Source organism: Rhea americana, unplaced genomic scaffold (assembly GCF_003343005.1).
Source record: "Rhea americana isolate MKP2758 unplaced genomic scaffold, rheAme1 scaffold_314, whole genome shotgun sequence".
NCBI classification, from domain to species: Eukaryota; Metazoa; Chordata; class Aves; order Rheiformes; family Rheidae; genus Rhea; species Rhea americana.
Genome location: NW_028186440.1, coordinates 127,483 through 147,739, shown reverse-complemented (window position 1 = coordinate 147,739; position 20,257 = coordinate 127,483). Strand labels below are relative to the sequence as shown.

Below are 20,257 nucleotides of genomic sequence, written 5' to 3'. Positions count from 1 at the left end.
TAAATTATTTATTATTATTWTTTTTCTAGTATGACATCTCTCATTTGCTGCATGTAGTAGCTAATCTCTGTTTTATATTAATCAACAATTTCCAAACAACAAAACTTACATTGTAATTTATTGGGGTAGGAAGCACCCTAATACTTGAGACATGCCTTTACTGTACTTCTAAGAGAATGGATAATAYCAAGGCACTTCAGATAATAAAGATAAGATTATAAGGACTTCGAATTCTTCAGTGGAAGAATATATGAATTTTCATCAGTCACACTCAAAATTTATAATATGGGTTGTAATCTGTGGTCAATCACTTTGTTGCAACAGTAGGACAGTTTCAACAATAATTATAGTAATAGTGTTTCTCTAATACAATCAGGAAAATTCTAAGGCTTATACTTCAAGAATATATATTGCAGACTTCGTCTTCTCAGAAGTTGAATAGTYGTTGCGTTTTCTGGGTTACTGTTTTTTTAATATTTGGATGCATTTCATAATGGAACAAATTGAATGGACAGTTAAAAAACACATTTAGAAACCTCAGGTGTTATATCTGGATGTGCAGGGTGTGCTACTGTCTGAGAAAACTTTCATGAGAGCATGAAGAAAGTGGTAGGAAGAGGAGAATGGTGGAGGAAGGCAGAAAAACAAGCTGTGTTTAAGATACTGTTTGGGACTGGAGGTAGGAGAAGCAGTTGCACAAAGCAGACTGGGGGAGATTGAGAAAAACTTTTTCTTTCCTTTTACTATCCCCTATAATTATGAAGTAGACCTGTGAAGTACAAAGGCGATTAGAAGTGCAATAATCTCTGAATAGCCCTGAGTTTGCAGACTTGAAAAATTAAGCTTGGGGTATGAGCTTTCCTTTTCATTTTAGTTGATGTTCATTCATGTATACCAGTCTGATACTTTAAATGGGAAAACTTTTAATGTCAGTCACATGATCCTAGGATAAAATATCTTTGCAAGTGTTGGTGGGTGGAAAGTGGTTGTGCAAGGTCTAAGTTTGTTGGTGGGGGAAACTGGGGGCTGGAAAAGGCAGTGTATACTACATTGTCAACACATGCTGATTTTACTTTCATATAGAGTAACGCACATATCAAAATTGCTAATGCTCTTTACATAGGATTATTTTGCTTTGTTGTCTTCAGGATATAGCAGATCCTAAGAAGTTGCCTCCTGTGGCTGGCTGGAAGAAATATCCACTCTTTTTTGGGACTGCTGTATTTGCTTTTGAAGGAATTGGGGTGGTAAGTGCCTAATTACTGACTCTTCAAAATACCTGAATCACTACCAGATGATAGAGCGTAGGCGGTTTTTACTCCTGTTTTTTTTTTGTTTTGTTTTGTTAAAGCTGTAATCTGACAGTTATATGAAATGAGTTAATTTACCTTGTCAAATGTATACTCATCAAAGAGGAGTTTGATGAATATTCATTAAKAGCTGGACAGTTAACACCTTCCCAAATTACAAGAATGTCTAATTCATCCAGATAGATTAAGATAATAATATAAAAATAATCAGTATCATAATATAATATTCAGTTAATAATATTATGACAGTACTGTAGTCATAATGATTCAACAATTTAGCTTGAAATGAGTGTAAAAACAACAACAAAAAAGTATTCAGCTTCCTCCTTATTTTCCYTTGGGATCACAGAGGACAAAAGACACGTATCAAAAACATATTCTTCTTGTCTGTAGGCATGACTTAAYAGAGATGGTAATGATAAGAAAAAGGCTAGGAGTTTCAGACTATTGTTTTGATTCATAGGTTTCTGAGAATGAACCTCGGTTCCCTGTTTCCTGAATGATGTCAAATAGAAAGATTTATCACTCCTAGAAGTCTGCTTTTTAAAATTGAGTCTCTTTTAATCTCTTATATTCATATCCTACTGCTTCTAAGGGCTTTCTGATTGGCCCTTGCATCTCTCTCTAACAAAGTTTGCAAGTTCCTTAGCACTTTACTTCCATGTTGCGTATTTTAAAAAATARTCAAAGAAGCTTCTGGGAATGCTAGGTCATAATGTCTTTAAACTATTGGGAAATTACTATATGCACTTTTTTACTAATGTAATTACATACTTCAGCAAGTGTTAGCGTGTGCTTAAAACTTAAAAAACAGAATACACTTCATCTAAAATGACTATTGTTTGTCACTGACATAACATGGGGGAGATTTCTAATATCTTTCTTTCCTGGAATTGTCAGATCTGAATTAAACTAAGTATTTATCTCCCTGTTGCCGTATTATCACTGCCAGAAGAACTTGCTAGCAAATGCTTGCTGGCTAACTAGCTTTCACCCTAGCAAAAGCTCCTATTGTAGAAGTTTGTCTTCATATACATGATCCATGCACCTACGGACTGTGAATCTCCATTTCTCAGATTGTTCTTTAGCATGCTAGAACAGTAAAAATAGTGACTGGTGTTGAGGGCTAGCCACCATATATCTCGGTTTATCTGGACAYGATTCCTTTTGTGATCTGGAAGTTCTGTCATAGGAAATGGGGCCTTTGGGGTTGTTCGATGCCCACAAATCCTGGACAAAACATCATGCRCAGTGAATCTGACAGATTAGGGTATACTAAGGCAACACTCTTAAATTTTATAGTCTGCCTGGGGCACACTGTGTAGAGACTGCACTTATTGCATATGGGCAAATGCAAATCAAATACAGTAGGTCTCATATATTCTGGTTGTATTAGATTTGTTACTCTTGTACTGCACACCATGTGTGCATATATTCCTGTCTGGGAAATCCCAAGAGTCCTATGAGCCTCAGGGATATGCAGAAGGCTTATCATTTGGTGGCAGTAGTTTACTGAATCTTTGAGGTTTATAGTAATGATTTTCTGGTAAATTAGATTCTGTATTAGACAGATCCTTAGACTTAAGTTGATGGTAGTAACACTGATTACCAGTGTAAACCTGTAAAGAACTGCTCAGAGTTGTGCTTGGTTGAATGTCTAGTTRTTACTGTAGACATCTTTTAAAAACGCTGAAACTTTTTACTTATTAGTGAAGAGCACATAATACAGGGTTTATTTTTTATTGCATCAAGCAATATTTTTATCTTTTAAAAATACTACTGGATGTTAACACTAGTTATTGAWTATATTTCTGTATAGACTGTCTCAATTTCTTGCTTCATTGTAATTTATTTTCAAAGCAACTGAAGAGTGTATCCTAGGTCTTTCACTTCATTGCTRGTTTATAAGCTAATCAAATGTTTACGTTCATTGTTGTTTGCACTATGTGTATACATATGCATATGTACATTAAACAAGACCAYTGAAATAACGTGGCTACCTTTGCGAAATAAAGTTATTGTAAAATTAAAAATTTTGAGCTTAATATTTTTCTTCCTTGTATGTAGAATGATATTAATATGTCTCTAAACTGTAGGTGCATACATCATAGAGAAGATTTGAAGAAAAAACGATTTTATGGATTAAATAACATTAAATAGAGTTGTTTAGGCATGAAATAAAAAAAGCTGATGTGAGACAAAGGCAAGATAAACATTTCCACTTTACATAGTTAATATTTTGTACAATTATTTTTGATTGATTTAATTAATAATTAGTTGTTACAGTTCACTGAGTTACCGTGATAGATTGAGCTGTGATGTCTGCATGTATGTTGGTTACCTCTTGCAAATGTGAGAGCTTAGATGTCTTTCATTGGGGTATAAACTARTGCATTGTACTTCAGGTTTACAATGGTTTAAGAATACTTGCATAGTCAATTGCTGTAGTTTTGCTAATGTGTAATGATTACCTGTTAACCTGTGATAATTTTTTTTCCTTACCAATATAAACATATGAATAAAGGAATGGCACTAAGTAAGACTGCCTAAGTTACTAAAAAAAAAAAGAAAAAAAAGAAAGAAAAAAGAAAAAAAGAAAAGTACTAATTTAATTTGGCTCCTTAGTCTGCTCTGACTACAGGTAATCAAAATGGATTTCTGTAAGAAATCTTGATACTAGATTTTATTCTGTTATGTCTTGCARATAGCATTTATTTCCATGGAACTATCTGAACATTGCATTATAAACCTTACAGTCTTAATTTTTATGATAGAATTTGATTGATGCATCTTATGCAATAAATTAGCTTCAAACAGTTATGAGTATAATTCTGTACATTCATTATGCTAATTTACATTTTATTCTTCTGAGGAACTACCAGATCACTGAGTATTATGAATAGAGGAAGCAGAGGAAGTTTTGAATTTTTTGGACTAGYTAAGCAGTTTAAGTAACAACCTAACAAGAGAGGAAAAGTGGTTTCGCTAACATGATTGTTCTATGCAAAATGGACTTTCCCTCTAGAAATATAYGTCAAACAACTTTTTGAAAATACAGAAATATAAATCAATCTACTAGCCATTGCAATTAGGAGGATTTCTTCTCAAAGTGATCTTGGTTTTTTTGTTAACARAAGAGTGGCTAATACAGAAATAAAAAATTAATTAGAAGTGTCTAATGCCTTGTTTAGCGTGGAATACCTGTTTCACAGAATCACAGAATGGGTAAGGTTGGAAGGGACCTCTGGACCTCCCCGCTCAGCAGGGTCACCTAGAGCATGATAGACAGGGTTGCATCCAGGCGCGCCTTGAAGATCTCCAGAGAAGGAGATTCCACAACCTCTCTGAGCAACCTGTTCCAGTGCTCCGTCACTCTCACAGGGAAGAAATTCCCCCTCACGGTCAGGCAGAACTTCCTGTGCTTCAATTTCTGCCCAGTGCCTCTTCTCCTGTCACACGGGACAACTGAAAAGAGTTTGTCTCCATCCCCTTGACACTCTCCCTTCAGGTACTGTATGGACAATGTATAGACATTGATAAGATCCCCCCCTCAGTCTTCTCTTCCCCAGGCTGAACAGGCCCAGTTCTCACAGCCGTTCCTCATAGGGCAGATGCTCCAGCCCTCCGATCATCTTCGTAGCCCTACACTGGACTCTCTCCAGGAGCTCCATGTGTGTCTTGTCCTGGGGAGGCCAGAACTGGACGCACTACTCGAGATGCCTCCCCAGGGCTGAGGAGAGGGGCAGGACCACCTCCCTCCACCTGCTGGCAACACTCTTCCCAATGCACCCCAGGAGACCATTGGCCTTCTTGGCCATAAGGGCCCATTGCTGGCTCATGGTCAACTTGTCATCCCCCAGCACTCCCAGGTTCTTTTCTGCAGAGCTGCTCTCCAGCAAATCGGCCCCCAGCCTGAACTGATGACTGTACTAGATTCTGTGCTGCTGATGACAACCCTCTGATCTCTGTCATTCAGCCATTTCTCAATCTACCTCACTGTCCACTTGTCTAACCCACACTTCCTTAGCTTGCCTAAGAGGATGTTATGGGAGACGATGTTGAAAGCCTTGCTGAAGACAGGGGAGACAACATCCACTGCTCTCCCCTTATCTACCCAGACGATCATTTCATTATAGAAGGCTATCAGATTGGGTTAGCGTGATTTCCCCTTGGTGAATCTGTGCTGACTACTTTTGATCACCTTTTCTTCCAGATGCTTAGAGATGTCATTGAGGATAGAGTAGTTTCATGAGTTTTTAACTGATGCTTTTTTTTTTCCCCCAGAATCCCAGTTTGAATAGCAGTTTTTGGAGTAGTCTGATGAATCTTTGTTTTTTAATAAGGTGAATTGAACTCTTTACCTGTCTGAAAAAAATCACTCTAAAATCTTATTTGATTGCAGATTTGAACAATTTTGTCATATTGCTGGAACTCCATGCAAATTATTCACTTGYTATCACAACTGCTGCAGCAGAAATAACATTGGTATCATGAAAGGGCTGGCTGAATGTCAATGCGTGCTAAACACTAAGTGATGCTTRTAACAGCTTTAAGAATGCTGTACTCTCTTGCTTGTCTTATTTGTTTGCTCCTGATTTGAGTCATTTAGAGAAACAAGGTCACTGCCGACTGGTATAAATTACCTGCTGGAACTTTTGGATGTCTTGGCAGCCAGCTGATGATGATCTCTSTGCATTGAAAAGGAAGAGTTGACAGTGGGGTTACACAGAAAACCGTTAAGGCGTTGCATTGGCAGATACAACCCAAGAACTCTGTACTGTAGTGGTCTGATGTCTGTCCTTCTTAACAAGGAGAATGAGTTTGGGATTTCAACACTTGAAAGCTGAGATTTTAAGATTATCAGGATATTTTGGGGAAAATCATGCTGACTAGTAGCATAAATACTGTCTGAAACGTTAGTAGCAACAAAAATCTAATACTGAATTGAATGCAACATGCTATTTTGGCTGTTCAGWTTTGATTTTAATCTTTAAAGTGAAGATTTCAGTTTAGGTAGAAATGAAATTTAGATTATGAGATACAGAAACTGTAGGTTCAGGCCTCAGTGGAACTTCTTGAGTGCAAAGTCATACTGGGGATAGGGTGATATTCTGCTGCATCTCTTCTGTGCTTTAGTTTCTCTCTGGCGTCATGTGTGTCGTGTGAAGCTATCTGGCAAATCATGGATTGGTGTTCRAGGTGCAAAACAGAGCAGCCTACCAATGCTACTTTTTGAATGYGAAAGTTGCAGGTGATGAATGTGTTTTCATAGAATAGGTAAGGATGATTGTTTTGCAAAAAACATGTTCAACCCCCTTTTTCATATTCCAAAGGTGAGTAGGCCTACTTTTATTGTGCATGTAAGATTCATGTAACTGAATTAAAATGTAGCTTCAGACTTTGCTGTTGAGTGTGCCTAAAATGTGGTTCAAAYGCTTGGACATGCTTTTCAGAAGAATGTAAAACCAGAGTCTCCAGGCTTGAATATATATGCATCATTATAGTGTACAGGTAATAACTTTCAATAATGTAGTGCCTATATAATAGCAGTTACACTTCGTGAATATTTCCTGGAGAAATTCGTATTGGCTTTGTCATTTGAGGTGTAAAAAACAAATGCAAATTTGGAAGTGATATTTTAATTCAAGATAAAGGGAGAAGGAGGATAAAATAGATTCCTRAAGTTTAGACTAGATCATTTTTCTTCTCTATCATATAAAAATATGTTCAATCTAGCTGTGCAGTTTTATCTTTTTTTTCCTATTGGAGGATATTAGAAACTGATTAGTCTAGCAAAGATAAAATGTTACTTTCCAAAATTAATTTCAGGTTTGGAAAGTAAGTTTTCTGATTTTTTTAGGCTTCTTCTTTAAAATGCCTTTTAAAACCTCTTTTGAACTTGAATACCATGGTTTTGCAGTTGAAGGTAAGGTAGTATTTGTATACAAAAAAAAAAAAAAAAAAAACTCTGGAATCAAGTCAGCCAGCAGCTATCCAATTCCAGGATTTAAAAGGAAGAAACTAAGTGGATTATCATTTTAAAATGTCATTGTATGGATTTTGAAAATGATGCAAATAAGCTTGTTAAAGCTTTGAAATAAAAGCCTCTCATTGTCAAAAATTCTTTTGCCAGCTTAGTATTTTCCTTTAAAAAAATAAATGAAACCCAATGATGCTCTGTTCTATTGTCTTTAAGATCAGACTGGATTTGTCAAGAATAGATATTTAACAGGTAACAAAGTGGTGTCCCCTAGGGCTCAGTACTGGGTCCCATCCTGTTCAACTTTTTCATCAATGACCTGGATGAGGGGACTGAGTGCCTCCTCAGCAAGTTTGCTGATGATCCCAAGCTGGGAGGAATGGGTAATACACCTGAGGGCTGTGCTGCCATTCAGAGAGACCTGGACAGGCTGGAGAGCTGGGCAGAGAGGAACCTCCTGAAGTTCAACAAGGGAAATTGCAGGGTCCTGCACCTAGGGAGAAATAACCCTAGGCAGAAATAACCCTAGTACAAGGTCGGGGACTGACCTTCTGGAGAGCAGCTCTGCAGAGAAGGATCTGGGAGTGCTGGGGAATGACAGATTGATCATGAGCCATCAATGTGCCCTTGTGGCCAAGAAGGCCAATGGTATCCTGGGATGCATTGGGAAGACTGTTGCCAGCAGGTTGAGGGAGGTGATCCTGCCCCTCTACTCAGCCCTGATGAGGCCTCATCTCGAGTCCTGTGTCCATTTCTGGGCTCCCCAGGAGCTGAGTGGTGGAATCATGGATTTCACTGATGCCAGCTCTTTATCAAGTTAAATATTTCTTCCTATCTTGAACTTGGTGAGTACGGGGGATCTTTATTTTACCCTGAAGAACTGTTTGCTTAGCTTCAACTGTTTTCTTGTGTATGTTCTTCCTTAATACTTCCTGTGCTTACTGCAGTGTAATGTTTTTAGGCAACATCCAATACCTGATGCTTGTAATACTCTTTTTATTTTTTTCTTAGAAAACCCAAGATACATTTACATTAACACAGATAAAGGGCTCCTAAGTTTACTGCTTGCTTGATTTATGCATTTCTTAGAATCCTTCTGCTGTTCTGTGACTCTGGGAAACAGAGAAAGTTGGCAGAGTGCCAACCTGCCACTGTTGTGGCAAGTTATTTGGGGGATTCTGGTACACGTGACTTCAGTGAGAAACAAAACYCAGGTCTTCTGGCCGGATGTAATCATTAGATGGAAAACTTCTGTGTTATTAGTATGCATGCAGTAAAGCCAGTGAGACTTATACTGTTTATACTAATTATACATATAATTAGGCAGCATAGGAAAAAATTTTAGGTAGAAACATTTTCTTCGATTTATTCTACTTTTTGGTGTCAAGTTTTTCATATTCTCTGTCCAATCTCTAATAATTCTAACCCACTACTATTTTTCARTTACTCATAATTGTCTTTTGCAAGGTTTCTTCCTCCTTTCTATTTTGATAACAATGTTCTATGCGAGTACTTATCTGCAGTACGTTTCCTGGAGTGAGAAGTTATTTAGAATAAATATTTGCATCCATAGTTTTCGATTTTCATAGCTGTCATGTAATTGGCATCATCTTAATTTGTAATAGATTTTCTTTTTCCCCCATGTGAACAGTTTTCATTGATGAAGGTAATATAACTGGTGCGTGTGTGTGAGTACATATGTATCTAAAAATAAAAAGTAAAATTTCCATTTACCTCCTAAATATTTTGTCAACATAGTTATTTTGTAAATTAAAGCTATTGCATTTTCTAGAATCATAAAAGTTTATAGAAATGAAACAAGGAAGAGACTACAGTTTAAAAAAATGTGTTTTGATTGTATGAGTCAAAGTAATAGATACTGAAAGAACTATGATTTTGTTGAAGGTCTTCTAAACTCCATAGACTTCTTGAATGCTCATGAAGGACAGTGTTCCCATATACAAAGATTTTAAGAATACATGTTCTTCTTGGTTTGAAAGAGTCCTCTGTTGAACACTTCAGGAGTGACCTTCTAATAGAGTGGCTTAAAAGTCATATGCTTGTAGGCATAATTTGTGAAGAGCAGAAGAATAAAATCCTGAAGGAAATARATGGAAAAGTGCTGTAATGGAGGAGGCATTTGAAGGAGCAAGATTATACTAGGAAGTAGTATGTTGGGTATTCTTAAACTTATCTTGCACTTAAGGTGTTTAGGAGCTTTACAAAAAAGAAAATGAGTAGTTTAGAAGTTCAAATGCTGTGCTCTCTCTCATTTCAAGTGGAAATGAACAGAGCTTTCTGTTTTTTTGAGAAAAGCACATGGAGTGATCAGTCTGTCCGTTTGTCTATTTTGGATGGACTGATATTTCAGAATGAGATGGTGATTTCTTTTGACAATGGTTTTATATCAAAGGATAAGTTCTGAATTAAAAAAAATCCCTTTATGTTTCTAGGAATTCTATGTTGTGGTACTGTCGATTTTTAGCCATCTTAGTCTAGGAAAGTGCATCGTTGTTTTCCTTATCCCAGCATTCTTTCTCTATTGGTAAGCTCATACTGAGGTTATTTTTGATATATTTTAAAAAGTGAATTTATTCTACCCATACTTCATCTTTTGTTGCTGCCAAAGATGATATTGTCCAAGGTACACCTTCCTTCTCTGAAATATTTGAAGTTATTTTTTGCCTATGTTCAAACATTGTTTATGAAAGTGTTGGCTATATTTTGACCTAAAAACCCAGAGTTGGAATTTCTGCATAAAGTTGAGACTTAGTTCTCCTTATCTTTGGATAGCTGTATCTTTTATACTGTGTTTTAGGGAGTGTGGTTGAGAAAAAGGGAGAATGCTTTTGTAAAGAGAAATTCCAGTATTTAGAGCTGTAAAACTTCGTCAGAACCTTAATCTTGTTTTTTTCTATGATATTCAAAAATTCTTGATAGAAAACTTTTTAATTATTTACATGTACAATCATGGATTTTCCTCAGCCCCAAGATGTACCCTGCAATGTACATGTACCCATTCTTACATGTCACTTTAGAAGGTAAAGTAACATTTGGGTAGAAGAGTGTTTTAGRTGACAGTCAAAAGATCTTTTGGGAGACTGCTTCGTTTTTTTTTCCATACATTACCATGGAAATGGACTAAAGTTCCCAGACTGTTTTTTGCTGTTGTCTACAAAGAAGCAGATATGGAAAAGTGAGAACTTCATGATCATTATCAAGAAATGAACTTCAGCCTTTTTAATAATAATAAAGCTTAATTTAAGTGATTTAAATTTTGATGTTTTTTTGATTGCTGGCTGACRTAAAGGTTTAAGTTTTATATCACCATTGGAAAGCTTAATTTTTTAACATGAACTAGGAGGAGTCCAGAAATACCTGGTCAAGTGCTATGATGTATTATACTGACCAGCAACACTCCTTGCATTTCTGACTCGTATTTTCTTCTGTTACTTTCTCTGTAGAAATTTTGAGTAGCCTACGTTATATGTTAGAATAAGCATTTTGTAATCTAAAGGGAAGATGGTGAAAACAAAATGGAAAAGTCAAGACTGTGGTTGCTACTCTTTTATTACCCCCCCCMAAAATATTTTCTATTGGCATATATCTTTTGCTGGATAAAATGGGATTTTAATGTAAAGGACAGCAAAGCGTGTAACACTGCAATGATTTCTACATGATACATTTTAAAATGTTAGTGACATAGAGCTAAGATATTGCTTCTTAGTTTTCAGTTTGCATTGTAGGCAAGTATTTAATTTGTGAATCTAATCAGATAATACATAATAGTATCCAGAATTGTGTAGCTTTGGTTAAATTGCAGAGCAAGTTAAAAGTTAGTATCATAAAAGGAGTGATAAACAAGCTTTTAAACATAAAAAGAAACCCCAAAGAAAGCAGAAGGTTCGGATGGCAAGCTAACTGGGATGGATGTAATGCCTTTAAGTGTTGTTAAATCAAGGCCATCAGAATTGGGCAATAAATTATGTATTGTGGATATGAATATTTTTTTTTTCCTGATTGAAAAGGTGGGAAGCTTATTTGCATGRATTTGAGAAGATTGTTTTGGAGATGAATAGAATTGCCCGGCAGATTTCAGGAGGTAGGGTTCTGTAATGAGAATTTTTCTATTTTCATTTTTTTTMACTGAAATACTTACTTAAAAATTATAAGGGAGAGAAGACTGCTACATTCTCATCCAGCAATTTTAGTGGCATTTCCTGAAAAAAGGGAAGATCAGCATATGGATTTAAATACTGAACATGCATGCTGTCAAGTTAGCCATTGCAGGATTAGTTTTTCAGTGGTTGTGGCAATTAGATCGTAGCTTATTTGATTATCTGCAATCTGAGTTCTCGTGTGTGTTACTTTTGGTCCAATCATGTAAAATATACAGTAGAGATTTCTAATTAGGATTAGACAGTTCCCTGCAGCTTTATTCTAAAAAGTCTGRTAGTACTAGGATATTTTAGGCAAGTAACTAAGAGAGAGCATTGTTACTTGGGGATGATTCCAACTATTGCATGCAGTTTCATATTAAAGGGAAATTACTTTGCATAATTGATAAKGGTAGACTTCTTTAAAGATTACTACTGGTGGACTACTTCAAAGATTAGATTATGATTCTTCGCCAGTGAATTATGGGCAGTTTTTGAGATCCTCATTTGGTGGATTAAAGGGAGCTGGATCATACTGTGATAYTTTGTAATTTAAGAAACTAAAGGTTGATAAACTCCTGCAGTGACACTAACTGACTAGAAGCTCCTGCTGCTGCTCCTCCGAGAGAATGTCTGAGCCTAGAAGGACTCACTGGTGATGCTGGAAAGGGACACGCTCACTGAACTCTGTGAGGCAGGACAGGCTGCACGCTAATGCAGCATCTCCTGTTCAGTTTAGAGGTGATTCTGGTCTTGATACTAACTCAAGAGTGAGCAGAGAGTGTTTTTTTTCAATATCCTCCCTCTTGGCTGCAGAAATGGTTACTAAAAGCAAGCAGACAAGTGTGTTGGTTCTTGTTTTCATAAAAAGCCGTGAGGCTGGCTGAGTATGATTTGTCCTTTTTAAATCTGTGCTGGCCACTCCTAAACATCTCCTTGTTCTTCATGTGCCTGGAAATGGCTTCCAGGAGGACTTACTCTGTAATCTTGCTGGTTTTCGAGATCAGGCTGATTGGCTGATAATTATCTGGATACTCTTCCTTGCCTTTTTGGAGGTGGCTGTAACATTTGCCATTTCCAGTCATTGGAGAACTCCTTTCTTTTTGTCCTTTCACATCCATAACCAGTTTCAATTCCAGCCATGCTTTAGCTTTTCTATTTCCATCCATGTATGCTCAGACAGTGCTTGCTTCTGCATATCCTGTCCCCATTTCCACCTTCCTCACAGATCTTTTTGGCAGATAAGCTCGGTTAGTTCCATGTTCAGACGAAGTGGTGTTCTACTGTGCCTGTTTAGCCTCCTACATAACAGGCTGGATAGATTTTATGCCTTGACATAAGTTTTTGAAGATCAGCTGGCTTTTGGAGGGAGGGAGATTATTGCTCTTCAAGTCAATTCAGGCAACTTGATTGCTATTTCCCTGAAAAAGCTGAAGTCTGTACTTTGGAAATCTAGGATCTTTAATTTGCTAATTGTCTTCTTCACTTCCTTCAGAATTTTAAGTGTCACCATTCCGCATTCATTGTAGCCAACACTGCTTTTGACCTTTACATTCCTCATCAGTTTTTCTTCTTTCTGCCTTTTCTTGATTAGGCTGTAGTAGATGCTCACCATAATGTCCAAAGACCTTTAAGCCTTTAACAGACCTGTTGCCATTGCATAGCAAACTGTGCATTAAAGTGGTTCCTTTGTGCAGCATACATCCCATCAAACACTCTTCCATCCTGTCTTTCCTGTAGATCCTGTATCCGTTCATCACACACTCTAGATATGAGAGCTATGAGACCATGTCTCTTACCTCCAGCAATATCAGAACTCTGTGACTTTTCACAAACTTGCAGTTCCTCCTGTTTTTTCCTAGCCTAGGTGACTTTGTGTGAAGACATTTCAGATGGTCCCTGACTTTAGAGGGATGTGAGAGCTGCCACTGCTGTTGTCTTTTTCTGTGTGTGCTCACTTCCTATCTGCTATTCCTACTTTTATCTGCAGGCTTTGATCTTCATTCGTCAGTGAAACTAATTAAAGGTCTTCTTAACTAGGTTAGCAAGCCTACTGAAAGATATTCCCTTCTGTCACTTTTTCAGGTGGATCATGTCTCTCCCCACGTGTCCTTCCTTGAAGATGTTCTCATGTTTGAAAAAGCCTGAACCCAGCTGCTAGCACAAACTGCACAGCCAGGATTTCATCTCCAAGATGCATCCACTGCTGTCTGTAATTTTCTTGTCTGGTAGTATGTGGAAAGCACTAACTAACTCCTAGCTAAGAGCCCCTAACACCTTTGCTGTCACCTCGAGACCTCTAGTCTCCTTTAGCGTCTCTCTTGGGAGTATTGTTAGTGCYTGCGTGGATGAGCAGTCCTCATGGTCTAGTATTTGGATAAGCTTTAGTAATCTTTATATGATGGCCTGGGTCTAGGCCCAGGGTAGCAGCATATCCACTCCTTCATTTGGTGGCTCAGCAGTTCATCCATAGCACCCCTTCTGCAGGTGAGACCACCATCATCTTTAGCCCTGGCCTCAGGAAGGAGCACCTGGTGGTCCTTGCAGCCTGTGATCTGGGTGGATTCATCTTCCCTCAGGAGTTCATCTTGGTCCAAGTTGCTGATGTGCTGAGGTGGCTCCTCCAGGGTTAGAGCAAGTGACCATGTCCTATAGCAGCTTGCCACCACTGTCATACCAGTTCCAGCACAGTCTTGCGCGGTCTCGAACAATCCCTCTGGGCTCTTGGTGCACCCTCTTTGGCAGCAGTGCTGTGTGTATTAGTTGCCTTGATCTTGGTTGCTGGTGCTTCGTATTGAATGATTTGCTTGGAGGCTGGATGTCAGTCCGCTCTATGTCTCACAGCCTTTCTTGCTTGGCAGACCAGCTCCTGCAGTAGGTTTTGATTCCTAGTTACTCTTCTTTTACCTCTCTTATGCTTACTTGCTCCTCCCACACATTTCTCTAGACAGGCAGTGGAAACCATACTGTGGTTTCATGTAAAGCATTATATGTTTGCAAAATGGCATTACTGATAATAGTAACTAGTTACTAACATCTATTGCCTTGACCTGTGCAGTCATGTAAACATCTCTTTTAATGTTTTTATTTCAGAATTGCCATAGCCTGTGTGTGTTATAGATACATATTTTACTATTTCAGTTAAAGGTCTAGTAAATAAGTAAGAACCTTCTTTCTCTTCTACTTTTTTGTGAATAACAGATCAGCTTCCAAAGATCAGCATGGATCTTTCCTCTGAAAAAGTCATCATAAGGAATGGTTCAGTGGAATCAGTAAAAGGTCTTTCAGTTGAGCTCCCTCTGTTGACTGTGAAACTACAGGAAATGACTCTTTTCCCCCTTAGTCTTCTATAGATTGCTTTATTGTCCTTCAGAGAGGCAGACAGTCCCAAGAATCCCTTTCCTGATGGGAATCCTGGTAGAAAAACACTAGATTTTTCATTACTGGAATGTGTGTGTAAGTTCACAACCCTCCTTCTGCCGGGAATGTACAAAAGGATTCTGTGTTGGAGATACTGGAAATCAAATCTCTGTGCCTGAGAAGTTATTAAGAGATTCCTGATATCTGTAAGCTGGGCAATGAATTGCCATTAAAGCTCTGCAGAGATGAAATAGCTGGCTTGGAATAAGATCTTATTGTAACGATTTATGCTTATTAGGATTCCCTGAATCTGTAGAACATGGCAGAACATGTGCAGGAAATATGCTCCATTTATAGTCGCTGGAGAATCAGTAGTTATGCATTGAATGAGTATTTTTATTACTGAACTAGTCCCAAATATTATCTATTGAAATCTTCTTTCAGAGTGTTTTATAGGAAATCAAGTAGGGAAAAATTCAGATGAGGGGGAAAATTGCCTGTAATTAACATTCTTCCAAGTTCTTTGTAAGGAGACATGTTAAAGCAATCTAATTCCAGTTAAGGACAAAAGAATCCAAGATGCCATCCATTTGACCTGGCAATTCTCAATGTTGAATATAAAGAGACTACTGTATTGCCACTGACATTTATTTAATTCGGATAAATTAAATTTTGTAATATGTCCTGATATAAATTTTGCTTTCTTCATCACTAGATTATATTATAGTACAAGTTCAGGTTGATTACTGGAGGAAATAATTCAGCAATGAAAGCTTTGAATTATAAAGAGGATCCTCAGTTAATTTATATAATATGCTTTAATTAATTAAGGATACTGAGAAACTTTGGAAATGCCTCCAAATGTGTCCCTTTTAAGAGATCTGTTTTCTCCCAAGTAAAATGACTTCTTCTGGAATTCCAGTGTGTGAGAAATGGGATGAATGGGCAATGATGATAGTTGATAATAGGTCAGGAAGTGAATACCAGTGGGTAAATTCGAGGGAAGGAATGATTCCTCTAAAAAGAGGAGTATGATAGCTATTCAAATATAATGTTTTTTTCTGTTAATTAGTTGATGAAACCTGCTTTGTTTGTAACTCACATTTTTTTAATTGAAAATAGTAGATATTTAATCATTTAAAAAGCAGTTTTGTATGAAGGACATGAGCTTTTATAGCATGGCCCTGTTGCATTGAAATTGTTTTGCCTTTGTTAGATTTGACATAAGTGGAAACCAGATATGGAAAGCTAGTTTAATTACAGTTCCACACTGTTAAACAAATATATTGTATAGTCTATAGGTCTCCTTAAAAGTAAGCTGAATGGCACTCTTTATTCCACTGATTATATTGATTAGATCTTCATTAGCTGTTACAGAAACTTAGACATTTTGCTTATATGTAGACACACGAAATCTCAAACTGTATCCTGTCTTGAGTATTTGAGATAAGTGCACAGTTACTCTGAAAGAGATGGGAAAAAGCTTTTCTAAGAAGTTCTGTGCACCTTCAGTTTGTGTCTTTGTTAAGATTTAAAAGGATCTGGTACACTGATGAAACTCAAGGAGAGAAGAGCAGCAGCATACTGTGAGCTTGTTGCTTGGATTTCATGCCTTGCCTTGAAATTCTGTGTTGGTGGCTGAAAGCTTAAGTTGAACCTTGTAGAGTGTATTTTGCTGTACTGTATATAATGTGCAAAAGACAACAATCTCTCCAGAAAACTGCAGGCAATAATGGTGGCAATGCCCTTATCTGCACTTCTAAGTGACAGGAAGTACAGCAAGCTCCCTTGGCTGCAGTTGAGGCTGCAAGCATCTACACTACGGTTAGGAAAAGTAGTGCTTAGTGTGCTTGACCCTAACTTGGTCAGCAAAATGAGACCAGCTTAGGTCCATGTTCCCATCGTTGGTGTACTCAGGCTTCTCCTCCAGGCAGTGCAGAAGTCACTGCTGAGCATGGACTTGGGTGTGAACCACGTTCGTGATAGGTGTGTCTGTGATGGGAGGGGACCTGGCTTTKCACTTACCTGGCAATTAAATATACTGAATAAAAATAAATTTGGATTTTGAACATAATCTATCACAGAAGATTTTCAAATATGTTACTTGTTTTGCCTGTGTGCTATCATCTAGGCTCTGTACATTTCTCTTGTCACTTTTCCTAACCTATAAATATTGTTTTATCTTTTCAAACTGACATTGTTTTCTAACCAAGATAGATGCTTTTGAGTAAATAACTGAATGTTTCTATTGGAGTATATAAAACAATGATTTTCTGGGCTGTAAAATATTATTGTAATCTTATTTATTAATAATACCATCTAAATTTAAGAAATTGACTTTGAAAAGGCAGCAGTCGGGAGGAGTCTTACTGTGAGGACATAAAATGTAATTATTTTCCTTCTATTTCTAGGTACTCCCACTGGAGAACAGAATGAAAGACAGCACGCATTTCCCACAGGCACTGAACATTGGCATGGGAATAGTTATGGCCTTGTATATCTCGCTAGCCACTCTAGGGTATCTGCGCTTTGGGGATGAAATCAAAGGCAGCATAACTTTAAACCTGCCACAAGATATATGGTAAGTGCATATAAGATTGCTGTAACCCTTGCTCTAGAAGGGAGAAGTTGCATGTGGTGTGAAAGGCTGTTTCATGTGTCAGTGCTGTCATGCTTAAAATTGATAGGTGCTCAGACTTTTTTTTAAACTATTTTATGTATTTTCTCTATGCCTTCTATAATTATGTCATGATCCTAGCCAGCAACGTCTTGCATAGAAACAGGAATTGCATATGGGAAGAGCTCAGTGATCTTGATGGTGCAGTACTCCATCTCAAACAGGAGCCAGCTCTCAATGTGTCGAAGGAGGACATCTGCAGTTTGCAGCCAGATGAATTCAAGTTCGGAAAATGGCTAGTTTTCACTTGGATACCCTGGAAATACAGTGGTATTTTTTTAGTGGCGTGACTATGCTTAGCAGGTAAACAGCTGCAATAGAAGACATCAAATGCAAGACATCAAGAAATTTATTGTTTGTTTTTGTTTTTGTACTGCTATTTTATAAACTGAGATTGGGTCTGAATGGCATTTTGCATCATAATCTTGTGGGTTGTTTTCTTGTTCTTTTTTTTTTTTCCCCTGTGGTCCCATTTTTGGGGGCATTTTGGTTGCAATATATATTTAGTTGTTGCCTTTTGTGGACATATGCATACATGAAAAAATCAGAAATCCTCCAACACTTAACTACATCCATTTCTTTTTATATGACGCATCTGAAGAAAGGGAAAATACTTCTGGCTGTAATACTACATAATTTTACTTATTGTTAGTGGGATAACTAAAAAGTTTGTTTTAAATGGTAYGTATAGGTTTCTTTGTTAAAGCCTAAGTTTATTTGTGCCTTAAGATAAGTGTGCTTAGAGAAGGAGGAGGTGGAAAAGAAGTGTAGAATAAGGCAAGAGTGCTCAGTGTCTTTCCCGGGTGCTTTTTGTTGAGCTTGTGCAAGCAACAGAATGAACTTGATTAGCTGTTGCCTAAGTGATCTGTTTAAATACCGATTTTTGAATACTTCTTGGCTACAGTTCAGATGTGAAGATAAAGTAGTATTTATCCTACTGACTTTTTAGACCTAATGCAAGGAAGAAGTAATACAAGAGATGGAAACTGGTGCTCTAAAAGGTGGGGAATTGACATTACAAGCTTAGTAATCTAAGAGCTGTTCAGGATGTATAGATAGAGATAATAGTTACCTGTCTACACTTTCCCTTGATAGTTCCCCAGAGCAGCAAACAGAATCGGAAGGAGAAGCTCTGTGGTACCCCATGGGTTAGTGCTGGGCTTTGCAGTGAGTCTACTTGATATGGCGCTGATGAGCAAATGTGTGCAGTTAACTGTGCTACCAAACCAAGTTTCCACAGATCCATATGGCAGCATTGTATTTCAACTGGAGAAGACTAGTTTGGAGCAGTGCTTTTATGGTTGTAGATGATGCAGGCTTTGCTTGATGTGTGGGTTTTTGTTTTGTGTTCTGTTTAGTTTTAGATCAGATGTTAAGTGTGAAGGCAAATCTCAGGACTTCCTGAGTCAGTTCAGTCCAAAAAACTGAATCAGTTCCCTTCACAATTTAGTTTAAAAAACTCTTGTGTTTGCTGTTATTGTTAACCAGATAGCACACATTACTATAATTCACCTGAAGAGCATGGGAGTGAAGAAAAGCTCCTGTCTTCTGAAAYGTGGATATTTGTTTCCTTGTTATGGTAAAATCTCGATCACGTACGATTGAGACCACATCTCTTTATTTAATAATCTCTGAGATGTCAAAGCATAGAGACCAGATGTTAGGCTGTTGGTTATTGCGTCCTAATATAAAAAGCCAGTAAGTAGCTTGGTTGAAGTTGAGAAATGCTGGGAGCAGATATGTTTTTGTAAGAAAGTGAGTAAGGAGAAAGTGACTGGAATATAGTTATGCAGCRTGACTTAAAGTTGAATTCCACTTGGTCAATTCCTGTCTAACCGAAACAGCTAAGATTCTACTGCTTTCTGAGTTTTACTGGATATTCTCTCAGATGGATGAGATCAGGAGGTGAACACAGCCCTTAGTCCAGTTAAGTCTTCTGCTGTAATTTAGAATCATAGAATCATAGAATCAGTAAGGTTGGAAGGGACCTCTGGAGATCATCTRGTCCAACCTCCVYGYTCAGCAGGGTCACCTAGRGCATGKTAGACARGGTTGCATYCAGGCAGKCCTTGAAGATCTCGAGAGAAGGAGACTCCACAACCTCTCTGGGCAACCTGTTCCAATGCTCCGTCACTCTCACAAGGAAGAAATTCCCCCTCACGGTCAGGCAGAACTGCTTGTGCTTCAGTTTCTGCCCGTTGCCTCTTGTCCTATCACAGAGGACAACTGAAAAGAGTTTGTCCCCATCCCCTTGACACCCTCCCTTCAGGTACTTATGCACATTGATAAGATCCCCCCTCAGTCTTCTCTTCCCCAGGCTGAAGAGGCCCAGCTCTCGCAGTCACTTTTCACTTAGGGCAGGTGCTCCAGCCCTCTGATCATCTTTGTAGCCCTACGCTGGACTCTCTCCAGTAGCTCCATGTGTGTCTTGTCCTGGGGAGCCCAGAAATGGACACAGGACTCGAGATGAGGCCTCATCAGGGCTGAGTAGAGGGGCAACACACTTCCCARTGCACCCCAGGATACCATTGGCCTCCTTGGCCACAAGGGCACATTGCTGGCTCGTGGTCAACTTGTTGTCCACCACCAGCACTCCCCRATCCTTCTCTGCAGAACTGCTCTCCAGAAGGTCATCCTCCACCTTGTCCTGGTGCCTAGGGTTATTTCTCCCWAGGTGCAGGACTCTGCACTTGCCCTTTTAAGTAGAGGACTGCTCGTATTCTGAAATGGCTTTACTTGATCAGAGCCTTGGGAGAAGTGATTTGCTCCAATT

General features: G+C 38.1%; 1 protein-coding gene across 4 annotated transcripts in view; it reads left to right on the top strand.

The window, feature by feature from the left end:
• Positions 1 to 20,257, top strand: part of SLC36A4 (solute carrier family 36 member 4) — a 129,169-nt gene that overhangs the window by 27,866 nt on the left and 81,046 nt on the right. For all 4 annotated transcript variants that reach the window (XM_085310236.1, XM_085310233.1, XM_085310234.1 and 1 more), the window contains exons 8-9: positions 1,149 to 1,247; positions 17,219 to 17,388. In XM_085310236.1, the coding sequence (XP_085166362.1) occupies positions 1,149 to 1,247; positions 17,219 to 17,388 (269 nt within the window). The remainder of the gene's footprint in view (positions 1 to 1,148; positions 1,248 to 17,218; positions 17,389 to 20,257) is intronic.